Consider the following 26,459-nt stretch of genomic DNA (forward strand, 5'->3'; position numbering starts at 1 on the left):
TCTGGGCTAGGAGGGCCTACCATAGGGGTGACTTACAGTCACCTGGTGCAGTGACCTGTAGTGAAAAGGGTGAATGCACCCTTTCACGCAGGCTGCTATAGCGCGTCTGCAGATACACTTTGCATGGGCTCCCCATTGGTGGCTTAATATATACTGCAGCCCATGGTGGACCCCTGGTGCCCCAATGGCCTGGATACTAGGGGCTTACAGAGGGCACTGATATGCCAAATGTGGGGTGTTTGTGTTCCAAGCAACCAAGTTTAAAGGGAGAGAGCACAGTCACTGGGGTCCTGGTTAGCAGGATCCCAGTGAACACAATCAAAAACATACTGACAACAGTACTTTCCTACACCACCTCCTTAGCAGAGTCCATCAGCCCAATGCTGTGCTACATGACGAAAACACCTTTTTAGCCAGGAGCAGTTTTAGCAGAACAAAAAGCCTGGACCAACAGATTTTCAGGTGTCAGATGGTGGCTGAGGTACTGCGGGTCACCTGGTACAGCCCTATATCTCCTAGCGATGACCTTGCATACAGCAGGAGTAGACATAGGCTTCCGCCACAAATCCTGAACCGGCTTTGATAAGGCCTCCTTAAAGGGTAGCAAAGTTTCCGATGTAGCAGAGGAGGAGTGGAGAACCCCAGTCAGTATTTTGGATTTTAGCTCCGATGTTGGCAATGGCAACTCCAAAAGGTCAGCAGCCTTCCTGATCACACAGTGATAGGAAGTAATCTCCAGAGGTGGAATACCTCCAGGAGATGGCAATTCCCACTCAGGAGAGGTGTCTAGACCTCTTGATACATCAATCCCTTCAAAACCATGAGCATGTAAGGGATTTCTCCATCCTCCAAATCATAATGTTTCTCCAAATACTGCTGCTCCTCTAAGAGTCTCAAGGCCTCTCTTGTCGATCTTAATGTAGACTGCAGTCTCAGCGTCGATAAAGAATGAATCAACGCCATGGATGTATATTGCGGCGCTAGCGCCAGGACCTTTCCCCGGGTAGGTGTTGAATGACTCCACCCTTTACGAGAATTATCTGGCATTGTATTAAAGGTGATGGAGCGGTGGGCAAAAAGGGCATAAAAAATGGCGCCGGGACACCTCAATTGAAGGATAACGGACCCATGGGGCCTACAGGCACACCTGCAGGGGTCATGGCCCTGTTAAAATTGCTGAACATAGCATTCAAAAAGGCAGAAGGATCTGCACCAGGAGCCAGAAAGGCCGGATAATCTATTTGAGGCAGGACCTCATTTGACTCCCGAGCCTCAATCTCATGTTCTGGCGGAGTAACAGGAGAGAACTGCGCCATAGGACTTGCAGGTGACTCCAAGATCTCGACCAAAGATGGCATCGGTGCCATCTCGGTCGACTTCGATTGTGGAGCTGAAGGGGTAGGGCTCACCTCCCAGGTTGGACGGTCCTGTGACTTGGATGCTGGTGACAAGGACATTGGCCTGACATCTTGAGACAAGTGATACCGGGAACTGTGATGACGCCGCTTCTTATGTGAACGAGAATACTTATGGGATGAAGACTCCTCTCGAGGCCTGGATCTTCGACGGCCCCTCTTTTCGTTTATGGCCTTAGCCAGGAACAGTTTTGCTTCTCTTTGTCTAAGTGCCTTTGGGTTCATCCTCTGGCATGAAGAGCATCTCCCAATGTCGTGGTCAGAAATCAGGCACCAAACACAGTTCTCATGCGGGTCAGTCACAGACATATGACCTCCACATTCCAATCAAAGGCTTAAAGCCCGACTTCTTCGGCAGAGACATTGGAGCACAAATAATATTCGTACAAGAAGTTCCCTCAACACAACGTAACACTTGGAGAGGTAGAAAAACTGTTACCATCGAATGTGTAGAAAAAAAAGGGAACCGATATTAGTACACCGGGGAGGACTTCTTATGTCACCAATGATATCAGAGGGAGTCTTGTGAGGAGCCATTCCATTGTGATGTGGACGTGGTGAACTAGAAAAAAAAGATTTCTGTTGAATGCTGGCACATTGGGAGAATTCAAAAGGTGAGGAATCCACAGGTAGATGTGTCCAGCAGAAATAAAGGTACCTTATTATAGGCACACCAAACTAGTCTACCATAGGTGTACCTGCCCCTGGAGGTATGAACGCCCAAGAGATACATGGGTAAGTACTCAGAAAAATCATAAATTAGCAAGGGCCCCAGAGGGGGGCCAAACCATATACAAAAAAAAAATGGAATGCGAAAGGATGCCCCCCCCCCACCAGTGTGTATGGATTAAACACTGGAGAAGAATGGAACCCCAAAAGGTAAGTAACTAAAAGATCCCCAGCGGCCGGGTGTAGAGAGGTAAGTTACCCGGTTTTCCCATAGGCTAACAAGGGGGTATCTCTGTTGGAGTATGTATAAGCAGGATCAAACCGGTGGACCCCTAGGGCGGGTGAGGAGCCTCTGCAAAAGAAGGGGACAGAGCCCAGTCGACGTATGAGTGTCCAGGTGGGGCAGGAGCCAATGCCCACCATTTATTGTACAATAGAACAACCAGAACCACAAAATGATCCTCTGTGTCTGAGGATGTGGACGGAGGGGATGGGGGGATTTTCACACATTATCAGCCACTGCCCAGCTCAAGTGTTCAGGAAGGAAATAAGACTACTGCCCAATGCAAATAGGATGACACCAAGTGGCCAATAGTGGCAAGAAGTAGTATAGCAAAGCTATGGGACAGTGTAGTATCTAAACTGGACCAACGGTGTTGAAATATGGTTTGGTGTATGGCAGTGGAGACCTGAGTATTAAGGGAGAGGATGCCTGAAAAAATCTGCAAATATTTGGGACTCCTGGAGGATATTTCATGTTTTTTCTTAAAAGTAAAAGAATGGGATTGTCACTGGAACTCTGTAACAGGACATAGAACTATGGAAGAGAAAACCAGTAGTTATTCATTAATATGATGTATGGCAACAATAACGAAAACGAGATTTGGAATCTAGAGACTTTAAAAAAGTGCAGCACACTTGATATACAATCAATGATCCTCTTGTTTTGTTAAAAATAAAAAGCAATATAAACAATTTTAAATATGGACTAGATAAGAAGATGGTAATGGTGCCACAATGGGATTATAAAAGTTGGGACATCAGCAACACAGCCCCGGAGAATATAGTTTCTTTGGCTACTCTCTGCCTGGCAATGAAAATGTGTAGCCTGCTTAAGAACATACATAATGGCATTTCAAAATGCAAAACGACTTTTAAGCTGTCTCAAAGGATTAAAGAAAACACCATTGCAAATACATAAAAGTGTCCTCTCAGTGTGGGTAAGCAGCCTTCAGAACCTATGCTCAACTCTAGGATGTGCATATTAAACTCACAAATTAAGTCAGTATTTTGTTGAAATCATGGAGGAAAGTATTAGTAGCTACTAGCATCTCATCCCGACATATAAAGTGACAGACACAGAAAGAAGAAGCAATATCGCAGCATATGTAGCCTCACTTTGATTACCATAATAGTTTACATACACTGGAATAGATCACGTGCAGTTTTATGTAGAAGTGTTGGTTTGTTGACTAAATACCTGCTGCTTTTCCATATTGTCCCGTGAAATTTGGTAACGTCTACAACCATCAGACAATTTTTCACGAACATGAAGCATCCAACACAATGCACAGAGCTCTCTGAAGGAACCTAGAAGAGATAATTGCATTCAAATGATCCTGATGGAATATCAAATTAAAAACAAACTATGTACTAATAGTAAACAAAACATTGTAATGTACTATACTAAAAAAATATTGACCTGCCACAACAGCACTAAACAATTTGCTAGGCCATTCATCTAACAAAAAGATTGTATTCAATATTTCTGAAAATACATTTAACTATCTCTAAAACTGCCACTTTTCCTAAAATATATCATGAACTTAACAGCAAAGAAAGAAGTATATTTTCTTGTACTCATTTTGTTGGGTAGAAGCGTTCTCTATTGTTAAGAAAATTCCCTATTAGTCACAGCAACAGAAAATCGAGTTAACTTGCTTGTATTTGTAGAGCTTGAAACCAAAACTACTTTGTTTGTAAACGACAAAAGAATGACAGATTAAAGATACAAACCAATTATTTTACAGGATACATCATCAAGTTTGTCTCCATCAGGTCCTGTCTTAAAGAAGGTTGAATTGGTGCGCGAATAGTTTAGCAGTGATTCAGGAAGCTGACTCAATGGAGGAAGGAAGCTTTTTGCTCTAATCTAGAAGTAAAGATAATACAACCAGAATGAAAAATAATAAATTCAAAATGAGGACACAAAAACAAATAAGAATAATAATTTGGATAGAACGAGCACATCTCCTTTGCCTGTCTTTATTTGCCTCTTTTTAACTTGCAAAGTTGTCCAAACTTTTTTTAAATTTAAGGTGAATTTACTTCTGACTGATATCTCTCGAGGTATCTATGTATTTATACTACAGAGGACTAGTGCCTCTGCAATTAAGGTTGATGACACACCACTGGAAATGTGATTTTTGTATCCTATATTAACTTTGCCACCATTTAATCAATCTAGGTGAATCTTAGGATATCAAAGACATTCCTAAACGGAATACAGATCAGACAAGAGGTGCACCGAGGCGTGTCCTAAAATAGTTTGTCACTCACAAATGTAATTAGATTTTTCATAGGAGACTCTTCTTGCATAACATACAAAAATTATTAGGACATAATGGCTTTTCATTCATTCAGTGCCATTTTTTGATTCATGAAAATCTTTTCTGTCGTTTTGGAGACATAAAGCAAAATGTGTTGATCTTGCGAGCATGTCTAAGTATTTAGATTTTCCTACAAGTTTAAGATTATTTTACCACACGTGCAGTAGCCATTTTTGAAAATGTACTAGGCATTAAAGGCTATATGTACAAAAGCGTTTTTGTGGTCGGAAATTGCCCAATTCACAGATTCGGCCCATTACTGATCGCAAAAATGCTTTTGCATATGTATACAGAGCACAAATTGTGATTCGGTAACATGCTACCGAATCACAATTCAGTGGCGGCCGGCAGCTTTAGGAGGGAGGGGGCGGGCGGGGCGCACACACACACACACATTCTTTCACACACAGACACGCACATCCATTAACAACACTCATACCATTCAAACATGCACGCAAGCACCATACATTCATTTTAAAACATCACACATACTCATTCTTTCACACATGCACGCACATCCATTAACAACACTCATACCATTCAAACATACACACGCGCACCAAACATTCAATTTAAAACATCAAACACACACACACACACTTACCTTCAGCCTCCAGGTCCCAGGAGGGTTGGGACTGCTGCCTTCCCTCATTGGCTGACCTTGGGTCAGCCAATGAGGGAAGGCAGCAGTCCCAGCCTGGTCACAGAGTGGGGTGGGGTCAGTGAGACTGCTGACCCCACCCCACTCTGTGACGAAGTGTCACTGATTGACACTCGCCCTGGGCACTTCAGGGCTTAAACTGAAGCGCCCAGGGAGTGTGTCAATCGGTGACGCTTTCCTCATCACCCAGGGGAGGGCCTCGAGGCACCTTTGCTGTGACCTCATCAGCCCAGCAAAGTTCAGCTCAGGCGGCCAGGAGTCTGCGCAAATCGAGCATGTCTGCTCCTGGCTGCCTGGGCTGAACATGAAGAGTGTATGTCAGGCTGACCTTTGTTCAGCCTGACAGACACTCATCATGGGGGCAAAAGGTGTGGGGGGGGGGGGGGGGGGGGGGAGAGGGGCACTCCGCCCTGAAGGACGGGCCGCCACTGTCACAATTTGTGTTTAGCGATTCGGTATTTGGAAGGGCCGTGTTTAAGGCATCCCTTCCAAATACCGAATTTCAGTGCTATGTATAAATGTATTGTGACCGTATTATGGTTGCAAAACATTCATTTTTTGCCAGCACCTCAAGGGTGGTGGTGACCATTCACAAACGGGAAGGCGTTCTCACAGGTCCCCTTTCCTTTTGTGAATGCTTAACAAATACAAATATTTTTTAAGAGCAGGCTGTGGTCCAAGGGACTCTTAAAAATTAAACTTAAACATTTCATTTTATGCTTTTGAAACACATTTCGTATTCCTTTACGGAAAACGTCCTGCATTAAAAAAAAAAAAAAAGTTTGCTTTACTAAAAAGCAATCACCAACATGGTGGTCTTCTGACCCCAGCAGCCACAATCCCTGTGATTACTGCATTTCCTAATGGGTCACAAATTTCAACTTCCCTCCTTAATATTCAGGAGGTAGATTTATTTGCGAACTCATTTGTAATAGCTAAATTAAACAGACTGTGTTTCATACATTAGGAATTGCAATTTGCATAAAATCACTATTAGGCAATTACTATTCCCAAAATTTTCACATATGGCCCCAAATCATCAGTTTACAAAAATGTTTACATAAAACAGAGAGCTCTCTCACAAACACACATATATAAAATACAGACAATACACACTACAGCACTAATACCAATTCTGTCACACACAAGAACAAAATCAGACATGGAATTAACCTTTGTACATAACAAGTTTGCCCTACTGTTGTTCACAATTTGTTGAAAAACTACAACGACACATACACACCTAAAAGAAACAACAAACAACCATCAACAAGAATTCTATTCAACAAACAAAATAGCACTACACATGGAAGGTGGATGCACATGCAACACCTTTGCAACATTATTTGTATTTGCTAAAACTTCAGGGAAAAAAAACAGACGTCAAATGCAAAAAGACGCATGCACACATATACAAAATACAAACATGCCCCAGCACTATTATGCATCCTCTCACCCACACTTCAAGAGAGGTGAACATTTACAATTTAAATTGCCACATTTTAACTTTACACCACTGTTTATGTTCACAGACATCTAATGGGCTCTTTTAAAAATACACTCAACACGGCCCACAATCAATGCAAATCCAATCAGAGAAATAAGAGGGAATTGTAACATAGGCAATTTAAGTTGCTACACAAAAACACTATATAATCTGTACAAAACGTACTGACTCACAGAGAACATTTAGAATGTTATTATGGCCATAGTAAGTCTGCACCATTATGTGTGCGTGAGAGCTTACAGGGAAACACACACACACACAAACTATATACAATACACATTTCAAGTCAGCATCAACCTTTAGGAAACAAATGATTACAAAAAAAGACATTCAAATTATGGATAATGGCTATACACACCAAAGTGGAACATTTATTTAATGTATCCAACAACAGACATGCCACCATCAATATAAATCCTTTCGTACACAGTACACCACCATTTAAAATGTTCATGGATAACTGATTAGCAATACACATAAAACACACTGCATGATACATTATCTCTAAAGCCTGTACAGATGTACGTGAACATGAAGAACATACAAAAGATGTCAATATAAAGCTAAATCATAATTTGGTGCTCAGTAAAGAAGGGAAGTTTGTAAATATCTCCTTCACTCGTTGTCCCTAATCATGTGAAATAAGATGATGGGTGAAGATATTTTCCCACTCATCACCTTATTTATCACACAAGGAGAGCATAGCCACCGTGAAATTTAAGTCATCTGCACAGTTGCGCAGTTGTTGTTGGGAGCATAAGACTCTCCAACCAGATTCACCATCTGTGCAGTTGCTTCTGCAGGGGCTGAATACCTCACTTCCCAGTCACAGTGGCATTGGCCCCATGTGCAAGCAACATATTGTGACAGACTGATGTCCTTCTTTCAGTAAGGGCAACACTTAAACAGATGCTTCAGGTCCAGTACCTCTCTACCTAGTCTCAATGGCACCATGTGCATTTCTTTTTTACTTCATTGAAAATAATACTGGAAAAAAATACATGTAAGCTATAAATAAAAAACATGCCTAAATCATACCACATTGGTCCAAAGTAAAACAAAAAATAAACAAAGCTAATAAGTGAAGACATTTTTTTTATGGCAATGAACTAAAACTGACTTTCTTGGAGGTTCAACAAAACAATTGTTTTTCCACATGTACTTTTTAAACCCATTTTGCACCCCGCCTTGTGAACAATGTTAGTCTTCGAAAGAATATAGCACCACGGAAACAGGACTTGTAAGGAAACACTCTTTTTTTACTTAACATTTCAAAAACCAATCATTTATATTTGCTAATTGTTTTTTTTTTTCTTTCATAGCTGGACAGAAAGTCATCAGTCACAAGTTCTTCTGAAAGTTAAAAAACGAACTATCATTTACATTTGAATCAGACAATACATGATAGCTATCACTAGGGAACGTGCACAAGGCATGCAAGTAGAAAAGGATAATGTTGCAGAACCTGCACTTTCGGTGTATGATCCATGGAACAATGAAGTACCAATGCAAGTAGTGGCAGTTGGACATTAGTCCACCACAGTCTTAGAAAGTTGCAGTTTTATTAACATTTGGGTGGCATAGATCGTAAGCATGCAGAAGAAGTAATCTGTTGACAATGGGGTGATGTCTTCAACACAGTAAACGTCAAAATGTTGCAACCTAAGCATGACAACACTGAAAAAGGCACCTGTAAACATTCTACTATGACAGAAGTTGTCCTGAATTATTTCTGCAGCTAAATCCAGAGGGTGAACAAAGTCATTTTCACAAAACTTCAGTCTGAATTCAGGTGAATCTACTTCACAGACAATAGTGCTAAAGCGATGCTTCAACTACAGTGGTATCAAAAAATAAATGGCAGACTTATTGGCACTCTTGTTCTCTATGTTATGGTCGCTGAAGTAGATAGACATACTGTGTTGGATAAAGCAGGCAAGAACGATGTTTTGCCATTCGTGATTATAAAGTTGATTGTTCATAACTGATGAAAAGTTAAATGTTTTGTAATGTTTCTCCCTGTTCTTTGTTGTCATATAACGTTAGCTATTTTTATCACTCCCTTTCCTAAGGTCCTCTTTTGAGCCTCCAAAAGGTTTACATGCTTATGAAAGCTTAAGAGGTAAGATAATACCAAGAAATTAGTGGGTCGTTAAGGAATCTGCAGCTAGTCTGTGTCTCTACCAGATAAGGCATTACCGAAGGTAAGTAACTTGTTCATTTGATAGAGACAACTAGCCGCAGATTCCTTACCTTAGAATTAGATGCCAAAGCAATATTAACCCAGGAGGTGGGTGTAGGAAGTTGGCTCTGTATGTACTATTTAAAAGTAAGAAATAGAAAGAGTCCAAGGGTTCCCCTTAGAGGTAAGATAGTGGCAAAAAGAGATAATTCTAATGCTCTATTTTGTGGCAGTGTGGTCGAGCAGTAGGCTTATCAGAGGGTAGTGTTAAGCATTTGTTGTACACACACAGGCAATAAATGAGGAACACACACTCAGACAATTCCAGGCCAATAGGTTTTTATATAGAAAAATATATTTTCTTAGTTTATTTTAAGAACCACAGGTTCACGATTTACAAGTAATACTTCAAATGAAAGGTATTTCACTTAGGAACTTTAGGAACTTTGAATTAGCAAAATAGCATATACAGTTTTCACACAAATGGCAATAAGCTATTTTAAAACTAGACAGTGCAATTTTCAACAGTTCCTGGGGGATGTAAGTGTTTGTTAGTTTTGCAGGTAAGTAAACCACCTACAGGGTTCAAAGTTGGGTCCAAGGTAGCCCACCGTTGGGGGTTCAGAGCAACCCCAAAGTTACCACACCAGCAGCTCAGGGCCGGTCAGGTGCAGAGGTCAAAGTGGTGCCCAAAACACATAGGCTTCAATGGAGAAGGGGGTGCCCTGGTTCCAGTCTGCCAGCAGGTAAGGACCCGCGTCTTCAGAGGGCAGACCAGGGGGTTTTTGTAGGGCAGCGGGGGGGGACACAAGTCAGCACAAAAAGTACACCCTCAGCGGCACGGGGGTGGCTCGGTGCAGAGTGCAAACAGGCGTCGGGTTTGCAATAGGTTTCAATCGGAGACCCAGGGGTCTCTTCAGCGAAGCAGGCAGGCAAAGGGGGGGCTCCTCGGGGAAGCCGCCACCTGGGCAAGGGAGAGGGCCACCTGGGTGTCGCTTCTGCACTGGAGGTCGGATCCTTCAGGTCCTGGGGGCTGCGGGTGCAATTTCTTTACCAGGCGTCAGGTTCTTTGAAGCAGGCAGTCGTGGTCAGGGGGAGCCTCTGGATTCCCTCTGCAGGCATCGCTGGGGGGACTCAGGGGGGTCAACTCTGGCTACTCACAGGGTTGCAGTCGCAGGGGAGTCCTCCCTGTAGTGTTGGTTCTCCGCAGGTCGAGCGGGGGCGTCGGGTGCAGAGTGCAAAGTCTCACGCTTCTGGAGGGAAACGTGTGTTCTTTAAAAGTTGTTTCTTTGTTGCAGAGATGTTTCTTCTTTGGAGCAGAGTCGCTGTCCTTAGGAGTTCTTGGTCCTTTTAAGATGCAGGGTAGTCCTCTGAGGCTTCAGAGGTCGCTTGACCCTGTTGAACGCGTCGCTGTTGCAGTTTTTCTTGAAGTGGGGAGACAGGCCGGTAGAGCTGGGGCCAAAGCAGTTGGTGTCTCCGTCTTCTCTGCAGGGCTTTCAGGTCAGCAGTCCTTCTTTGTATTAGGTTGCAGGAATCTAGTTTCCTAGGTTCTGGGGAGCCCCTAAATACTGAATTTAGGGGTGTGTTTAGGACTGGGAGGGCAGTAGCCAATGGCTACTGTCCTTGAGGGTGGCTACACCCTCTTTGTGCCTCCTCCCTGTGGGGAGGGGGGCACATCGCTATTCCTATTGGGGGAATCCTCCAAAATCAAGATGGAGGATTTCTAAAGGCAGGGGTCACCTCAGCTCAGGACACCTTAGGGGCTGTCCTGACTGCTGGGTGACTCCTCCTTGTTTTTCTCATTATCTCTCCTGGACTTGCCTCCAAAAGTGGGGGATGTGTCCAGGGGTGGGCATCTCCACTAGCTGGAGTGCCCTGGGGCATTGTAACACGAAGCCTGAGCCTTTGAGGCTCACTGCTAGGTGTTACAGTTCCTGCAGGGGGGAGGTGTGAAGCACCTCCACCCAGAGCAGGTTTTGTTTCTGTCCTCAGAGAGCACAAAGGCTCTCACCACATGGGGTCAGAAACTCGTCTCTCAGCAGCAGGCTGGCACAGACCAGTCAGTCCTGCACTGAACAATTGGGTAAAATACAGGGGGGCATCTCTAAGATGCCCTCTGTGTGCATGTTTTAATAAATCCAACACTGGCATCAGTGTGGGTTTATTATTCTGAGAAGTTTGATACCAAACTTCCCAGTATTCAGTGTAGCCATTATGGAGCTGTGGGGTTCGTTTTTGACAGACTCCCAGACCATATACTCTTATGGCTACCCTGCACTTACAGTGTCTAAGCAAAACCTTAGACATTGTAGAGGCATAGTGCTCATGCACCTATGCCCTCACCTGTGGTATAGGGCACCCTGCCTTAGGGCTGTAAGGCCTGCTAGAGGGGTGACTTACCTATGCCATAGGCAGTGTGAGGTTGGCATGGCACCCTGAGGGGAGTGCCATGTCGGCTTAGTCATTTTCTCCCCACCAGCACACACAAGCTGGCAAGCAGTGTGTCTGTGCTGAGTGAGGGGTCCCTAGGGTGGCATAAGACATGCTGCAGCCCTTAGAGACCTTTCCTGGCATCAGGGCCCTTGGTACCAGGGGTACCAGTTACAAGGGACTTACCAGGGTGCCAGGGTTGTGCCAATTGTGGAGACGAACGAGTTACTTACCTTCGGTAACGACTTTTCTGGTGGATACATTAGCTACCTGTGGATTCCTCACCTAATGAATGCTCCCATTGCGCCAGCATTCGATGGAAATCTTCTTCCTAGCTTCTGCACGTCGACGAGGACGTCACATTTGCCCACGCGACGCCGTCTGACGTCATACAGGCAATAAGAGGTCCTTGCCGACGTGAGTACCAACATTTTTTACGTGCCTGAGAACAATAATGCATTGAGATGAAAAGACAATAGCAATATTTAATGACATTGTAAACAACACATCATTGTGAGAAGTCGGTCTACTAATTTAATATATATATATATTTTTTTTTAAACAAATAAATAAATATATAAACTATATATATATATATATATATATATATATATATATATATATATATATATATATATATATATATATATACACATACATACATACATACATATATATACACACATATATATACATAACCTATACCCATCCTCAAAGCCAAGAGGATCACACTCAAGAATTACTTGGTTAGACCAAACAGGCAACTGGGAGGCGGGTGGGACCGTGAGGAATCCACAGGTAGCTAATGTATCTACCAGAAAACTCGTTACCGAAGGTAAGTAACTCGTTCTTCTGATGGATACAACTACCTGTGGATTCCTCATCTAATGAATAGAGTCCCAAAGCAGTACCGCGCTCGGTGGTGGGTGCCTGAATGGTCAAACCAAGAAATCCTGCAGCACTGACCGTGCAAAATGGCCATCCCTTCTGACCTCAGAGTCCAAACAGTAATGTTTCGCAAAAGTATGAAGGGACGACCAAGTTGCGGCCTTGGAGAGGTCGACCACAGGAACACCTCTGGCCAAGGCCGAAGTGGCCGACTTAGCTCTGGTGGAATGAGCTCTAATACCATCAGGAGGATCCTTCTTTGCTAAAGAGTAACACATTTTAATGCAAAGAACAACCCACCTGGAGAGTGTTCTCTTGTGGACTGCCTTTCCTCTCCTCTTTCCCACGTATCCGATGAAAAACTGATCCTCCAGCCTGAAATCCTTTGTCCTGTCTATGTAAAAGCTTAGCGCCCTCTTTGGGTCCAAGCGGTGTAGTCTCTCTTCTTCCTTTGAAGGATGAGGCGGAGGATAAAACGTGGACAGAGTAATTGTCTGGGCCAAATGAAAGGGTGAAACAACCTTCGGAAGGAAAGCAGCCTTGGTCCTCAACACCACCTTATCCCCATAAAAAGTTGTATAAGGGGGTTTTACCGATAAAGCCTGCAACTCACTCACTCTCCTTGCAGAAGTTATAGCAACCAGGAAAACTGTTTTAAGAACTAACAATCTTAAGGGGCAAGAATGCATAGGCTCAAAAGGGGACCCCATAAGGAAAGTTAGGACCAAGGACAAATCCCATTTAGGCATAACGAAAGGAGTTGGAGGGAATTTATTCATAAGGCCCTTCAAGAATCTAAGTACTATAGGAGATTTAAATAACGAAGGCTGGTCTGGAAGACATATGATGGCTGACAAAGCAGACAAGTAACCCTTAACAGTAGCCACTGCACAACCCCTCTGTGCTAAAGACAAAGCAAAAGATAAAACATCTGACAAATGAGCACGTAAGGGATCAATCTGTCTCTCTCCACACCATACCACAAATTTAGACCACCTATTAGCGTAGATAGATTTAGTGGAGTGTCGCCTGGCCGCTAAGATAACATCCACTACATCAGGCGGGAGAGAAAAGGAACTCAGGTTGCCCCGTTCAATCTCCAGGCATGAAGGTGCAGACTCTGGAGGTTGGGGTGTAAAACCTGCCCCTGCGACTGCGAGAGGAGGTCTGCCCTGAGAGGGAGACGGAGCGGAAGGCACAGTGAGAGTTGGAGAAGGTCGGAATACCACACCCTCCTTGGCCAATCCGGAGCAATTAAGATTACTTGGGCCCGGTCTTGGCGTATTTTCCTCAATACTCGAGGAATCAAGGGTATGGGGGGAAACGCGTAAAGCAACTGGTCGCACCAGGTCCTCTGAAACGCGTCCCCCCAACGCTCCTTGCACCGGATACTGGAGGCTGCAGAATAACGGGCAGTGCGAGTTCTCCCGGGTGGCAAACAGATCTATCAGAGGAAACCCCCACATCTGGAAGATTAAACAGACTTGATCTGGATGGAGAAGCCACTCGTGGTCGGCGGAGAAATGGCGACTGAGATTGTCCGCACCTACATTCAAGACTCCGGCCAGATGATTTGCTAACAAGCAAATCTGATGGTCCTTTGCCTAGGACCATAGTCGAAGAGCTTCTCTGCAGAGAAGGTACGACCCCACTCCTCCCTGTTTGTTTATATACCACATCGCGGTAGTGTTGTCTGTCAGGACCTGAACCGACTGACCGAGAAGGGATGGGAGGAAGGCCTTGAGAGCCAGCCGTACAGCCCATAACTCTAACAGATTGATATGAAAAATCTGTTCCTCTGGAGACCAAAGCCCTTTGATCTCCAGGTCCCCCAGATGAGCTCCCCACCCTAGAGTGGAAGCATCCGTTATGACCGTGGTCACTGGTGGAGGCTGCGTGAACGGCCTTCCCTGGGAAAGATTGTCGTCCGCAATCCACCACTTCAAATCCGTGGCAGCATCTCTGGAGACCTTGACAGAACCTTCGAGATCCCCTTTGTGTTGAGACCACTGCCTTCGGAGGCACCACTGAAGAGCCCTCATGAGCATGCGTGACCAACAGTATGCAGGAGGCAAACAGACCGAGCAGACGTAGGACCTTGAGGACTGGAATGACCGCTCCACTTTGAAACATTGGAACCAACCCCTGAATGTCTTGCATCCACTGAGGCGGAGGAAAGGCTTGATTCAATGTTGTATCCAGTACTGCCCCTATGAACAGGAGGCGCTGAGAGGGCTCTAGGTGAGATTTGGGCACGTTCACTGAAAAGCCCAGGTCGAACAACAACTGGGTTGTCGACTGCAGATGATGCAACACAAGCTCCGGGGACTTGGCTTTGATCAACCAGTCGTCCAGGTAAGGGAATACTGCTATCCCCTTCCTTCTGAGCTCTGCCGCAACCACCGACATCACCTTCGTGAAGACTCGAGGTGCTGAAGTAAGACCAAACGGGAGGACCGCAAACTGATAGTGCTGCGACCCTACCACAAACCGGAGATACTTTCTGTGCGACTTGAGTATCGGGATATGAAAGTAAGCATCCTGCAAGTCGACGGACACCATCCAATCTCCCTTGTTCAACGCCAAAAGCACCTGAGCTAGGGTCAGCATCTTGAACTTTTCCTGTTTGAGGAACCAATTCAAAATCCTCAGGTCCAGGATTGGTCTCAACCGACCATCCTTCTTGGGAATCAGGAAGTACCTTGAATAACAACCTTGACCCTTTTCCTGCTCTGGAACCAACTCCACCGCGCCCTTTAAAAGGAGGACTTGAACCTCCGGTTCTAACAACAGGAGGTGTTCTTCTGAACAATAAGATGGGCGGGGCGGGAAGGGGGGCGGAAACTCCCGAAAGGGAAGGGTGTAGCCTTTTCTCACAATGCTGGTAACCCAGGCGTCTGATGTGATGACCTCCCACTTGTGAAGAAAATACAGTAACCTTCCCCCTACAGGAGAGGAGTGAGTGGGAATTGGTGGAAGCCTAAGGCGGCTTCCCCTGCTGCACCCCTCCAGAGGAAGAGGAAGAGGCAGTGCGCTGCTGAGAGGCTCCCCTGGTACGGACTCTACCCCTCCCTCTAAAAGATCTATAGGTGAGAGAAGAGGTAGGCTGCTGGAATTTCCCCCGAAAGGAAGAGGAGGATGAGCCACGACCAAATCCTCGAAACCTCCTAAAAAATCTGGAGGAGGCAGAAGAAGTGGCTTGGCTTGTAATTCTAACGACTTGGCCGTGGCCCTGCTCTCCTTAAACCTCTCCAAGGCCGAATCTGCCTTGGCACCAAAGAGCTTGTCTCCATCAAAAGAGAGGTCCAGCAGGGTCGACTGCACATCTGATGAAAACCCTGAGTTACGAAGCCAAGCCTGTCTTCTCGTGACTACAGCCGTGCCCATCACTCTAGCCACAGAGTCAGTTGTATCCAACCCAGATTGGATAACCTGGGTTGCAGCAGCTTGAGCGTCCGACACGAGATTCAGCAGCCCTTGAGGAACCTCTGTATGCGTAGATGTTATTTCGTCCATCAGAGCATAAATGTACCTCCCTAAAATACACGTAGCATTGGTGGACTTTAATGCCATGCTGCATGACGAGAACACCTTTTTGGATTGCATGTCCATCTTCTTGGAGTCTCTGTCCGATGGCACTGATGGAAAAGACCCAGGCGCAGACCTTGCCTAGCAGGAAGCCTGGACCACCAAGCTTTCAGGCGTTGGGTGTCTTGTAAGAAAGCCAGGGTCAGCCGGAGCAGCCCGATACCTCCTGGCCACAGACCTATTGACAGCCGAAGAAGACACTGGCTTCTTCCAGACCTCCAACACAGGTTCCAACAGCGCCTCGTTGAACGGCAAAAGAGGTTCTGCTGACGTAGAGGCCGGATGCAACACCTCTGTCAGCAGATTCTGCTTCGCCTCAGTCACCGGCAAAGGCAGTTCCAGAAAGTTAGCTGCCTTCTTTATAACAGCATGAAAAGTGGCCGCCTCTTCAGTATACTCCCCCGGAGAGGACAAGTCCCACTCAGGGGAAGTATCAAGGCCACTAGCGGTGTCCAGCCCATGAAGACCCTCACCAGAGTCTTCAATTTCTTCTTCCTCCAGGTTCTGCTGATACTCTTGTTCTTCTAGGAGATGGAGAGCACGTCTCCTCGAGTGCAGGCTCTCCTCAATCCTCGGCGTCGACATGGCGTCAGCAGATGTCGAAGAACGACGCCGATCACCGGATCCGTCCAACGGCGGGTCAACAGGCGCCACAGGTAGCTTCGGCCCCGAACCAGGAGTCGGATGGAGGGAAGACTGCTTCGGAGTCGCAGAAGCCCTAGACGGCGTCACTGGCCGAAACACCGAAGCCGCTGGAGTCTAAACTCCCAGAGCTGAAGTCTCTGGAGCCACCGGAGCCGACACAGGCGCAGAGCCCACGTTCCCCAGGGGGAGAAAGGGCATGAAGGGTGCTGGTCGCAGCGGAGCCGGAGCCCCCAAGTTAAAAGCCAAAGGACCCGAAGGCCCAGCCGGGGCGCCACCTGGAGCCATCTGCTGAAAGATGGAAAACATTGTATTTAAAAATGCGGTATTATCGGCTCCAGGGGCCGGAAAGGCCAGATACTGGGGTGCCTGGATCGAAGGCGACACCGACGCCGGCCTCGACGTCTGCAGCGTCGGAGAGAACATTTGAGGCTGCGGAACCTCAAATACTGAAGGCGGTTGGCCCGAAGATCCGGGCGAAGTCGGCGAGGCTGGAGAAGGCAACGGCGTCGACGGATGGGGAGTGACTGTGGGACTGACCTCCCAAGTCTTCCGACGCAGAGTTGACGGCGACCTCGACCGAGACCTCTATTTACTCGACCGGCGCCGTGATTCTCGACGGCGCCGGGAGTCTCGATGACGCCGATGAGACTTCGGTGAGGAGGATTTTCGATGGTGCCTCTTCTCTTTTTTCTTCGACTTCGCCATAAAAAGTTTGGCCTCACGCTCCTTCAGGGCTTTCAGATTCATATGCTGACATGAATCACACCTGGCCACATCATGATCGGAACTTAGACACCACAAACAGTCAGAATGTGGGTCAGTTACCGACATTCTGCCCCCACACTCACGACAGGGCTTAAAACCTGACTTCCTCTGAGACATAGTAACCTCAGAGAAAAAACACAGCCAAAAAACACACTGTAACACACTGTAACTGCCGAACAGCAACAGTAGCTCCCTCGAAGATAACCGTTTTGAATGGCACGGAAAAAAGGGAACCGACGTCGGCGAGGACCTCTTATTGCCTGTATGACGTCAGACGGCGTCGCGTGGGCAAATGTGACGTTCTCGTCGACGTGCAGAAGCTAGGAAGAAGATTTCCGTCGAATGCTGGCGCAATGGGAGTATTCATTAGGTGAGGAATCCACAGGTAGTTGTATCCATCAGAAAATGGTACATTTTAGGTGAAAGAACACTGGTGCTGGAGCCTGGTTAGCAGGGTCCCAGAACACTTCTCAGTCAAGTCGGCATCAGTATCAGTATCAAGCAAAACGTGGGGGGTAATTGCAACAGGGAGCCATTTTCTTACACAAGCCCCCCCCCCACCCCACAGGCCAGGAGACTCAGCCAAAGCTGGGATAGTCTTCCTAGTCTGTCAGGTGAGGAAGAGTAGAGGAAATAGGCTGGTTTGTTGCAGGGCCTACTCTGCCTTACATCCTCCTGTTCAGGTCATTCCTTCTGGGGAACTGACCCACTTCCACAGTGATAGGACCTAGTCTGAATTACCTCTTGTCTGTGCTTTTAATGTCTTCACCCATTCTCTCTCTTTTGGGGTTAGAGGTATCCACCTCTGCTGGGGGCGTGGCTGATTGGGCCAACATGGCGGACGCTTAGTATCAGAACTCCGTTGAGGCCTTAATTAATTCTGAGTAAATCAACATCCTCCAGGGTGCTAAGAGTGCGAGTCTGAAGCTGCGGAGCTGGGTTGGCAGTTGGGACCACCGGGTCGAGAGGAAGAGCCGCAAGACGAACCCATACGACCGGGACCCAACGTGAGTGGGATCCAGAGCTGGGGCGGGCCAGGGTTACGAAGCGTGAGCAGCGTTGGGCAGAGGCGAGGAGAGCTGGACCCCGGTGGATGACCCCGGGTGAGTCTTAGGCTATGTGTTGCTTGCTGCAGATGAGACGCGGGGCTCCCTTGGCGAATCCCGGGGAAGCGACGAACCGGCTGCCGGGAGCTGCGGAGGGAGGCCGGCGGGACCCAATAAAACTCAGCATCTTCCCGGAGCCGGGGATACGATCTTGAAAGTGCAGAGCCGGGCTGGCCGCCGAGGCCACCGGGCCGAATGGAAGAACTGCAGTGACGAATCCGGGTGACCAGGACCCGGCGAGCGTGTGGGCCCGGACTGGGCCGGTCCGGGGTTACGAAGCGCGAGCAGCGCAGGGCAGAGAAGAGGAGAGCCGGGCGACAATGAGTGACCCCGAGTGCGGCTAAGGCGGAGGCTACGTGCTGCTTGATGCGGCTGGGGCAGGGAACTCCCCTGGTTACCTCCAGGGGGGCGACGACCCGGCCGCCGAGACTGGTGGAGGGAAGCCGGCCAGGAAGGCCCCGGCTGAGCCGGACCAGAGTTACGATGCACGAGCAGCGTTGGGCAGAGGTGAGGAGAGCTGGACGCCGGTGATTGACTCCAGGTGAGGCTGAGGCTACGTGCTGCTTGCTGCGGCAGAGGCATGGAACTCCACTGATTGCTCCCAGGGGTGGGGGGGGGGGGGGGGGGCGACGACCCGGCTGCGGAGATCGGCAGAGGGAAGCCCACCGGAAGGCTCCGGCTCGGCCGGACCGGAGTTATGAAGCACGAGCAGAGTTGGGCAGAGGTGAAGAGAGCCGAGCACCAGTGAGTGATTCCGGGTGAGACTGAAGCTGAGTGCTGCTAGCTGCAGATGAACGGTGGAACTCCTCTGGTGGCCCCCGGGGGAGCGACGACTCGACTGGCGGGAGCACAGATACGGTACCGCCGCTGGAAGGCCCTGCTGGCCTGGGCCGTGAGGACCCACCTCTCCGAGACAACTTGATTGGAACCAGGCTTGCATATTCTGGCAACCAGTCCGGAGGACCGCAGATCAGAACAATTGGGTCCGACAGGAGAATGAATACACCCATCCCCAGCCGGTGAGTGGGTCACCACCCTGTTCTACATCTAGCCCACAGTAATACGAGTCCTGAATGTCTTCCAAAGTTAAGACCAGAAGCAAGACATTGCATTGTAATCCTATAAGTACACAACAGAAAGAAACCATGGGGGACTTCGCGCAACCAACGGTCCAGGCAACCCTGGAGAAGATTCTGGGGGCCATTGAAGACACAAAAATAACTTTACGACAAGACATTAACCAAGTGGCAGTGGAGCTAGGGTTGCTGAGGGCAGATCACACCAAACTGGCAGGCAGAGTAAAAGCCACAGAGACAGACATAGCAGAGCTCCCTCCGAAGCACGAAAACCTTGCAGCCTCAGTTCTACAGCTGACAGACCGGGTACACCGCCTTGAATGCTGCGTGGAAGATGCAGAAGGCAGGAACCGGAGGAACAACATTCGGGTGGTGGGCCTTCCGGAGGGAGCGCAAGGTTCTGACATGGTGGAATTCCTCGAAGGATGGCTGCGCACAGTCGTGGCGCCGGATCACCTTACGGCCTTTTTGTCCCTGGAGAGGGCACACCGAGTCCCCTCGAGACCTTTGGCGCCGGGGAGGCCACCGCGGGTGGTGGTAGCGAAGTTAATGCATTATAGGGACAGGGACTGTCTGCTCCGTAGAGCCAGAGAAGCGGGCCGTTTGAAGTTGAAAACAGCGCGGTGATGCTATTCCCGGACTTCACCTTGGAAGTGCAGTTGAAACGTGCCACATTCTTGTCCGTGAAAAAAGCCCTCCGCGAGGAGGGGATCCAGTACTCACTCCTCTTCCCGGCCAAACTACGAGTGGCCCTGGATGGCAAAACGGTGTTTCTACATTCGCCAGAGGAAGCGTGGGAATGGTTGGAGTCGAAGGGCCGGACGGCGGGCCGCCACGAACAGCCCGGACGAGCTGCACGCAGAGGTAAGAAGAGACAGCGTAATAGGCAGCGGCTGCCCGCGGGGCCAACCAGGGCCCAGAGAGAGTCAGCGAAGATAGAGGCCCTGGATGCAGTGGTCTCGGTGTGCAGGAGTGCACCCTCGCAAGTCAATAGTGCAAAAGACTCAGACACGGCGTCGGTCTCTTCAGAAGGAGGCTCCAGCTACCTCGGCGACGCCCCTAGAGTGACCCCCCAAACATCGGATGAACTGGCATAAGTATCTTCCCGACTGGCACTGGAGGATAACAATACTTTATTGAAGAGGCCTTGACGACCTCGCAGCCACCCCCTCAAACGGTTTCTCGGCCATTCAATCGGAATGGCGAGAACTCAAACTGACTTCTTGTTATTACTGCACTGTTGCAATGTTAACTGGGCAACCTACAGTTTGAGAGGTGCCCTGGGGTTGGGGCGTTGGGGTTTACAATTTAGTTTCTTGATGGTGGCACTGAGGTTACAATTTACTCACATTAAACTTAATGAGGAGAGTAGGGAACTAAGGCACGGGAAGGAAGGGGGGAACAATGCGGTTCACCACACACCGACATGGCTAGTTATTCATTCTTGACCTGGAACGTCAGGGGACTGGGTTTGCCCTCTAAGAGACATCGTGTACTCTCGTACTTGAAACGGAGGGGGGTACATGTTGGCCTGCTGCAAGAAACCCACCTCAAAGCTAATGAGATTGATAAATTGGAGCGCAGATGGAGGGGTCAGATCTTCGCTACTAAATACTCAGCCTACGCCAGGGGAGCATTAGTGTGGATAAGAGCTGGGGTTCCTTTTGAGGTTACATCCACCAAAATTGACCACAAAGGTAGGTTTGTGATGGTGAAGGGGGCCTCCTACACGGTGTACCTACCACCTTATGCAGCATTTACGCCCCCAATCAGGACCAAATCCCCTTTTTACAGCAATTGTCTAGACATCTTACACGTAGAAACGGGGAGGAATTATTCATCGGAAGAGATTTCAATAGTGTGGTAGATGTGGACATGGACCGCTCCACCCCGCCACTTAAGGGGGCGATAACACATAAAATAGCCAGCCATTCCAAAGATTGGATGCCGAGTTGGGGACTGATAGACGCTTGGCGTGCCCAACACCCGACGGACAGGGACTATTCATACTATTCTAGCTTACACCGCCTACACACTAGGATAGATAGGATCCTATGCTCTACACAGGCCACACAAAATATAACTCACACGGAATACCTAGGTCGCACCCTGTCTGATCATAACCCCTTATTACTGGTATGGAGGGCAACTGAGGATAGGCCCTCCATTCCATTGTGGAGATAACGTCCGTCGGCCCTGGAGGACCAGTCATACAGAGAGTCACTCCGCTCCCACATAACAGATCATGTCACCCTTAATGCCAGATCAGCTACATCAAGGGGCATAGAATGGGAAACCCTCAAGGTAGCATTGAGAGGCCAATGCATGAGCCAGACGGCTGGAATCCAGCGCACACTAGAGAGGGAGCTGGTTAAGCTAGAAAAGACCATCCATGAAGTAGAAAGGAACAGTAACGGTACAGAAACAGAGGAAGACAGATTAAAAGAAGCTAGGTCCTCGCATTCCCGAATGGAAGAACAATTAAGATTACATAGCGCACGAAGATACTGGGCCTCGGTACAAGCAGAAGAGGGTAGATCTGGGAGAATGCTGGCCTGGCTGGTGAGACCGGGAAGCGAAGGGGCCCCTATAGTAAATGTGCGTGACATGAAGGGGAGGACTCACCACGCACCTAGAGAAGTCAATGAGGCTTTCCTAGAGTACTATACCTTTTTATACAGGCAGCCAGACCCAATCGAACTAGAGCAGGTCCATGCATACTTACACCCGTTACCAACATCCACACTGACAGATAGTGACAGGGATGTCTTGGGGGGTCCGGTGTCCCTGGAAGAAGTACAAGAAGCCATATCACAGTTAGCAGCTGGGAAAACCCCAGGTACTGATGGGCTGCCGATGGACTTCTATAAAAAGTACACTTCATTGCTAGCTCCCAGACTGGTAGAAACATTCACAGAGGCATTCCAACGGGGTATACTTCCCGGCTCTATGAGGGGGGCACTGGTAATCCCCCTGCCTAAGCGACACACAGGCGAATTATCGGTGACCGACTTTCACCTACTGTCAATGCTAAATTGTGACTTCAAAATCCTCAGTAAGCTTATGGCCAATCGGATCCTTCAACATATCCCTAATCTGATACACCAGGATAAAAATGGTTTTATTCCAGCACGGAACACATCCCTAAATCTGAGGCGCCTGTTCTCCATTTTACACATGCCACACACTGAGAAGCCCCCGGGTGCAACCCTGCTGGCAATAAACTTCGAGAAGGCATTTGACTCCCTAAGATGGGATTTCCTACGGGCAGTGATGCTCAGAATGGGGCTGGGAACCACCTATTATATGCATCCCCCCTTGCGAGAGTGAAGACCGGAAAATCGGTCTTGGAGGCATATCCAGTTTACAGGGGCACTAGGCAGGGATGTCCTCTGTCCCCTCTGTTGTTCGCCCTGGCTATTGAGCCTCTGGCCGCCCAGTTCCGCTCCGCCGGCTTGGGCAAGGGTATAATGCTAGGACAAACTGAAATTATCATCTCACTTTACGCAGATGATGTCCTAATATATTTGAGGGAGGGCGAGACAGGCCTGCCTTGGGCACTAGAGGAGCTAGATAATTTCGGAGCCCTTTCAGGACTCCGATTAAATAGAAGTAAGACCTTTGTCTTCCCAAAGGAATCAGGCGGAGTACACCCATCGACGTGCCCTCCGGACGTTGTGTGGGCCCCACGCACCTTTAAATATCTGGGCAGCCAGGTGTTCCACGACCTAAGAGACTTACGCGAGGGTAACATAGGTAAGGAAGTCCGAGCGCTCCGCTCCTCAGTGGGATTTTGGAGATCTCTGAAACTGACCATATCAGCTAGGATATCCCTATCAAAAATGATAATGCTCCCACGCCTCCTGTATTTCTTTACTAATCTGCCAATAGTGATTCCCTCAACTTGGTTCCACGAGTTAAACACCCTACTCAGAGAGCTTATATGGGATGGAGGCCGCAGATGCGCCTCGCTCCCTGTCCTCTGTAGGCCGGTGATCGTGGGGGGCCTCGGGGTGGCAGATTTTGAATCCTATTATTTGGCCTGTCAGTTGCAGTGGGTGGCCGGATGGCTGGCGGGGAGAGGATGCACGGAGGAGCTCACCGCAGGCGCGGCGAGTGGCGGAAATCGGATGCTGGCGTTCATGCTAGCCCGAACAGTGAAGTGCAAAGTAGAGAGTACATTACTGAAAACAGCGTTAGAATGCTGGAAGAGATGCTCACGCAGAACGGGAATAGGTACACCATATTCCCCGGCCCTTCCATTACAGTGGCTGGTGCTTGACCCATTGGACGGATCGAGGACTTGCGGTGGACTAGGGATATGGGTGAGTAAAGGGGTTGGAACTCTTGGAGACTTCTTTCAGGGAGGAATACTGAGATCATTCACGGATCTGGTTGAAAGAAATCAAATACCAACTGGGAAGTTTTTAACCTACCAACACCTGACTCACCGTATTAAAATAAACTGGGGAACGATCAATGCAGAACCAGAGACACACAATATTATACATATCCTCCTGACTATGGGAGAGGATACCCACCTGGTTGCAAAACTGTACAGGGCCCAAAATGAGTGCACTCTGACTCCCCTCCAAGCACTTCGTGAGAGATGGGAAAGGGCACTAGGTAATACCCTGACAGAGGCTGAGTGGAAGAAAGCAATGGCATACCCTAGGACAGTAACTAGGAACACACGTCTAAGATATATACAATTTAATTATTTGCACAGAACTTATCTCACACCGCATAGACTAAACATCATTTATGGAGTAGACCCCAGAACATGCCCCAGATGCAACAAACTAGATGCAGACCTGGACCATATGCTATGGCATTGCCCGGATATCCGGCGAGCCTGGGAGGTGATAATGTGCCAACTTGAGAAATCACTGGGTGTCAAACTGCCGCTGACCCCGTCGCTGTGCTTGTTGGGACTGCATTCGGGATTGGCGCTTGGTGCAGTAACTAACAGATTTCTGGACCTGGCACTGGCACTTTACAGGAGAAAAATAACACTAAACTGGAAAGCTTCTAGCTCCCCCCCATTAGAAGTCTGGCGACGTGAAGTCACGAAATGGGCCAGAGCGGAACTCCAGGTCTTGGAGCGTGAAAAATTGAGGGGACTGCGCCAGAAACCCATTGCCCCTTTATGGGAGGAAATATTAAGAGGATGGGAATCTCGAGATAGCGACGAGGAAACACAAGGAGAGTAGCCGAGACACCATCTGGCCAGTGTAGTTAGATAGACCAGAACACATAACATGCACTACGAACAGAAGGGGAAGATTGGTGGACCTAGCACAGAACGTAGGATAGCCAAGGAGGGCAGCAGCCACAAGGGAATGAGCGACACTATATAACTCTGATCAGGAGCCAGCCCAGGTACACACACACACGTCCAATAACCCCTGAGTAGACAGCTGAGTTTAAACTTAACAAGAGAACTCCAGTCCCCAGCTGCCTAGTCCTTAACCCAACCTACTAGGAGCATTCACCTTAACTAACCACCATCATGTAAATAGTTATTATGAATATCTATTGAGAAGCTGCATAGACCATGAACACGATCAGGCAAGTACTATCGGCAGATTGGAACAGTACATTAACTGTTGGTAATAATTAATGTGGACTACTGTACACGTTATAATTGTATTAATAATGTATTAAAATAAAATGACAATAAAATATTGTTTAAAAAAAGAGGTATCCACCTCTGCTAATCTTATCTTAGCCAGGGTCACCCCTAGCTTACCCAAAGAAGTTACCCAGAGCTGGAGTAACCCCACCATGACCAACAGGGTCAGGGGGCCTAACTTGCTATTTGGCATGGGGTCAGACAACCATGCCAAGGATAATGCAGCCATAAAGGCTAACACCCAGCAGAGACCACTGACAGCTGTCAGTGCCCAGAACCACACCTTTAGCTCATCACCTGCAAGGGAAGGAGCTAAGTTACAGGCTTCTTTGGGTTCAGGGTGCCTGCCTGCTGTGTAAGAGTGGGGGGGTTACTACATCTTGTAGTAAACACCCTTCTTCCACTCTTTCTTCTTTTAACTGAGGAGCCACCCACTCAGGTTTAACAGTTGCCTGACTAGCCAGGACTTTTTGTGGGTCAGGTTAAACTTTACCAGTGCCATTTTTGGAGTTCTCCCCTACTGGAGCAGAATCTCCTTGGCTTGCTGGAACCTTGGCTAAAGGTTGTCCACCTTTCCTACTCTGTTTTCTTTTCTTTTTCTTTTGGGGCCTGCTTGCAGTTACTGCAGGGGTAGCACCTCCAGAATCCTTGGGAGAGGACTGGCACTGGACCAGTCCCTCTATGGGCTCTGACTAACCTCTGGGTAGTCATTTCCAAGGAGACAATCAAGGGGAAGGTCTGTACTGACTACCACCCTTCTCCAGCTAAAAGTCCCACCCACTTCTATGGGCACAAAAGCCACAGGCCTATCAGTGACCCTGTCTGGGCTAACTCTTACTCTGGCAGTCTCAACTGGGATGTACTGGTTTGAGAATACCAGCCTGTCATGCACAATAGTGTGACTGGCACAAGTGTCTCTCAGGGCAGTGGCTCGGATTCCATTCACCAGTAGGTGGTGGAAGTGTCTACTCCCCTCTGGAATCTCCAACTCACCTGTTGGGCCCTTTTTCCAGTTGAAGGCTATGAAGACCTCCTCATCTGAGGAGTCATCCCCAATGGCTACACTGGTCACCCCTGGGATTTTGCTAGGGGGTTTGTTTTTGGGACAAAAAGTGTCCTTGGTGTGGTGCCCTGTCTGTCTACAGTTTTGGCACCATGCCTTAGTGGCATCCCAGTTCTTACCTTGGTACCCACCTTTGTTTGGGTTGTATCTTGAGGCCCACCCACCTGGTCTGGTTTTTGGGGGCCTACAGAGGACTCTTTTTCTTTGTTTCTAGTGTCAC

At 48.1% G+C, this 26,459-nt stretch overlaps 1 protein-coding gene across 6 annotated transcripts in view; it reads right to left on the reverse strand.

The window, feature by feature from the left end:
- Positions 1-26,459, reverse strand: part of CPLANE1 (ciliogenesis and planar polarity effector complex subunit 1) — a 1,992,329-nt gene that overhangs the window by 1,283,216 nt on the left and 682,654 nt on the right. For all 6 annotated transcript variants that reach the window (XM_069221234.1, XM_069221235.1, XM_069221236.1 and 3 more), the window contains 2 exons: positions 4,101-4,236; positions 3,565-3,674 (listed from right to left, as the gene is read on the reverse strand). In XM_069221234.1, coding sequence (XP_069077335.1) covers positions 3,565-3,674; positions 4,101-4,236 — 246 coding nt within the window. The remainder of the gene's footprint in view (positions 1-3,564; positions 3,675-4,100; positions 4,237-26,459) is intronic.

The sequence above is a fragment of the Pleurodeles waltl genome, chromosome 1_1 (genome assembly GCF_031143425.1).
Source record: "Pleurodeles waltl isolate 20211129_DDA chromosome 1_1, aPleWal1.hap1.20221129, whole genome shotgun sequence".
NCBI lineage: Eukaryota > Metazoa > Chordata > Amphibia > Caudata > Salamandridae > Pleurodeles > Pleurodeles waltl.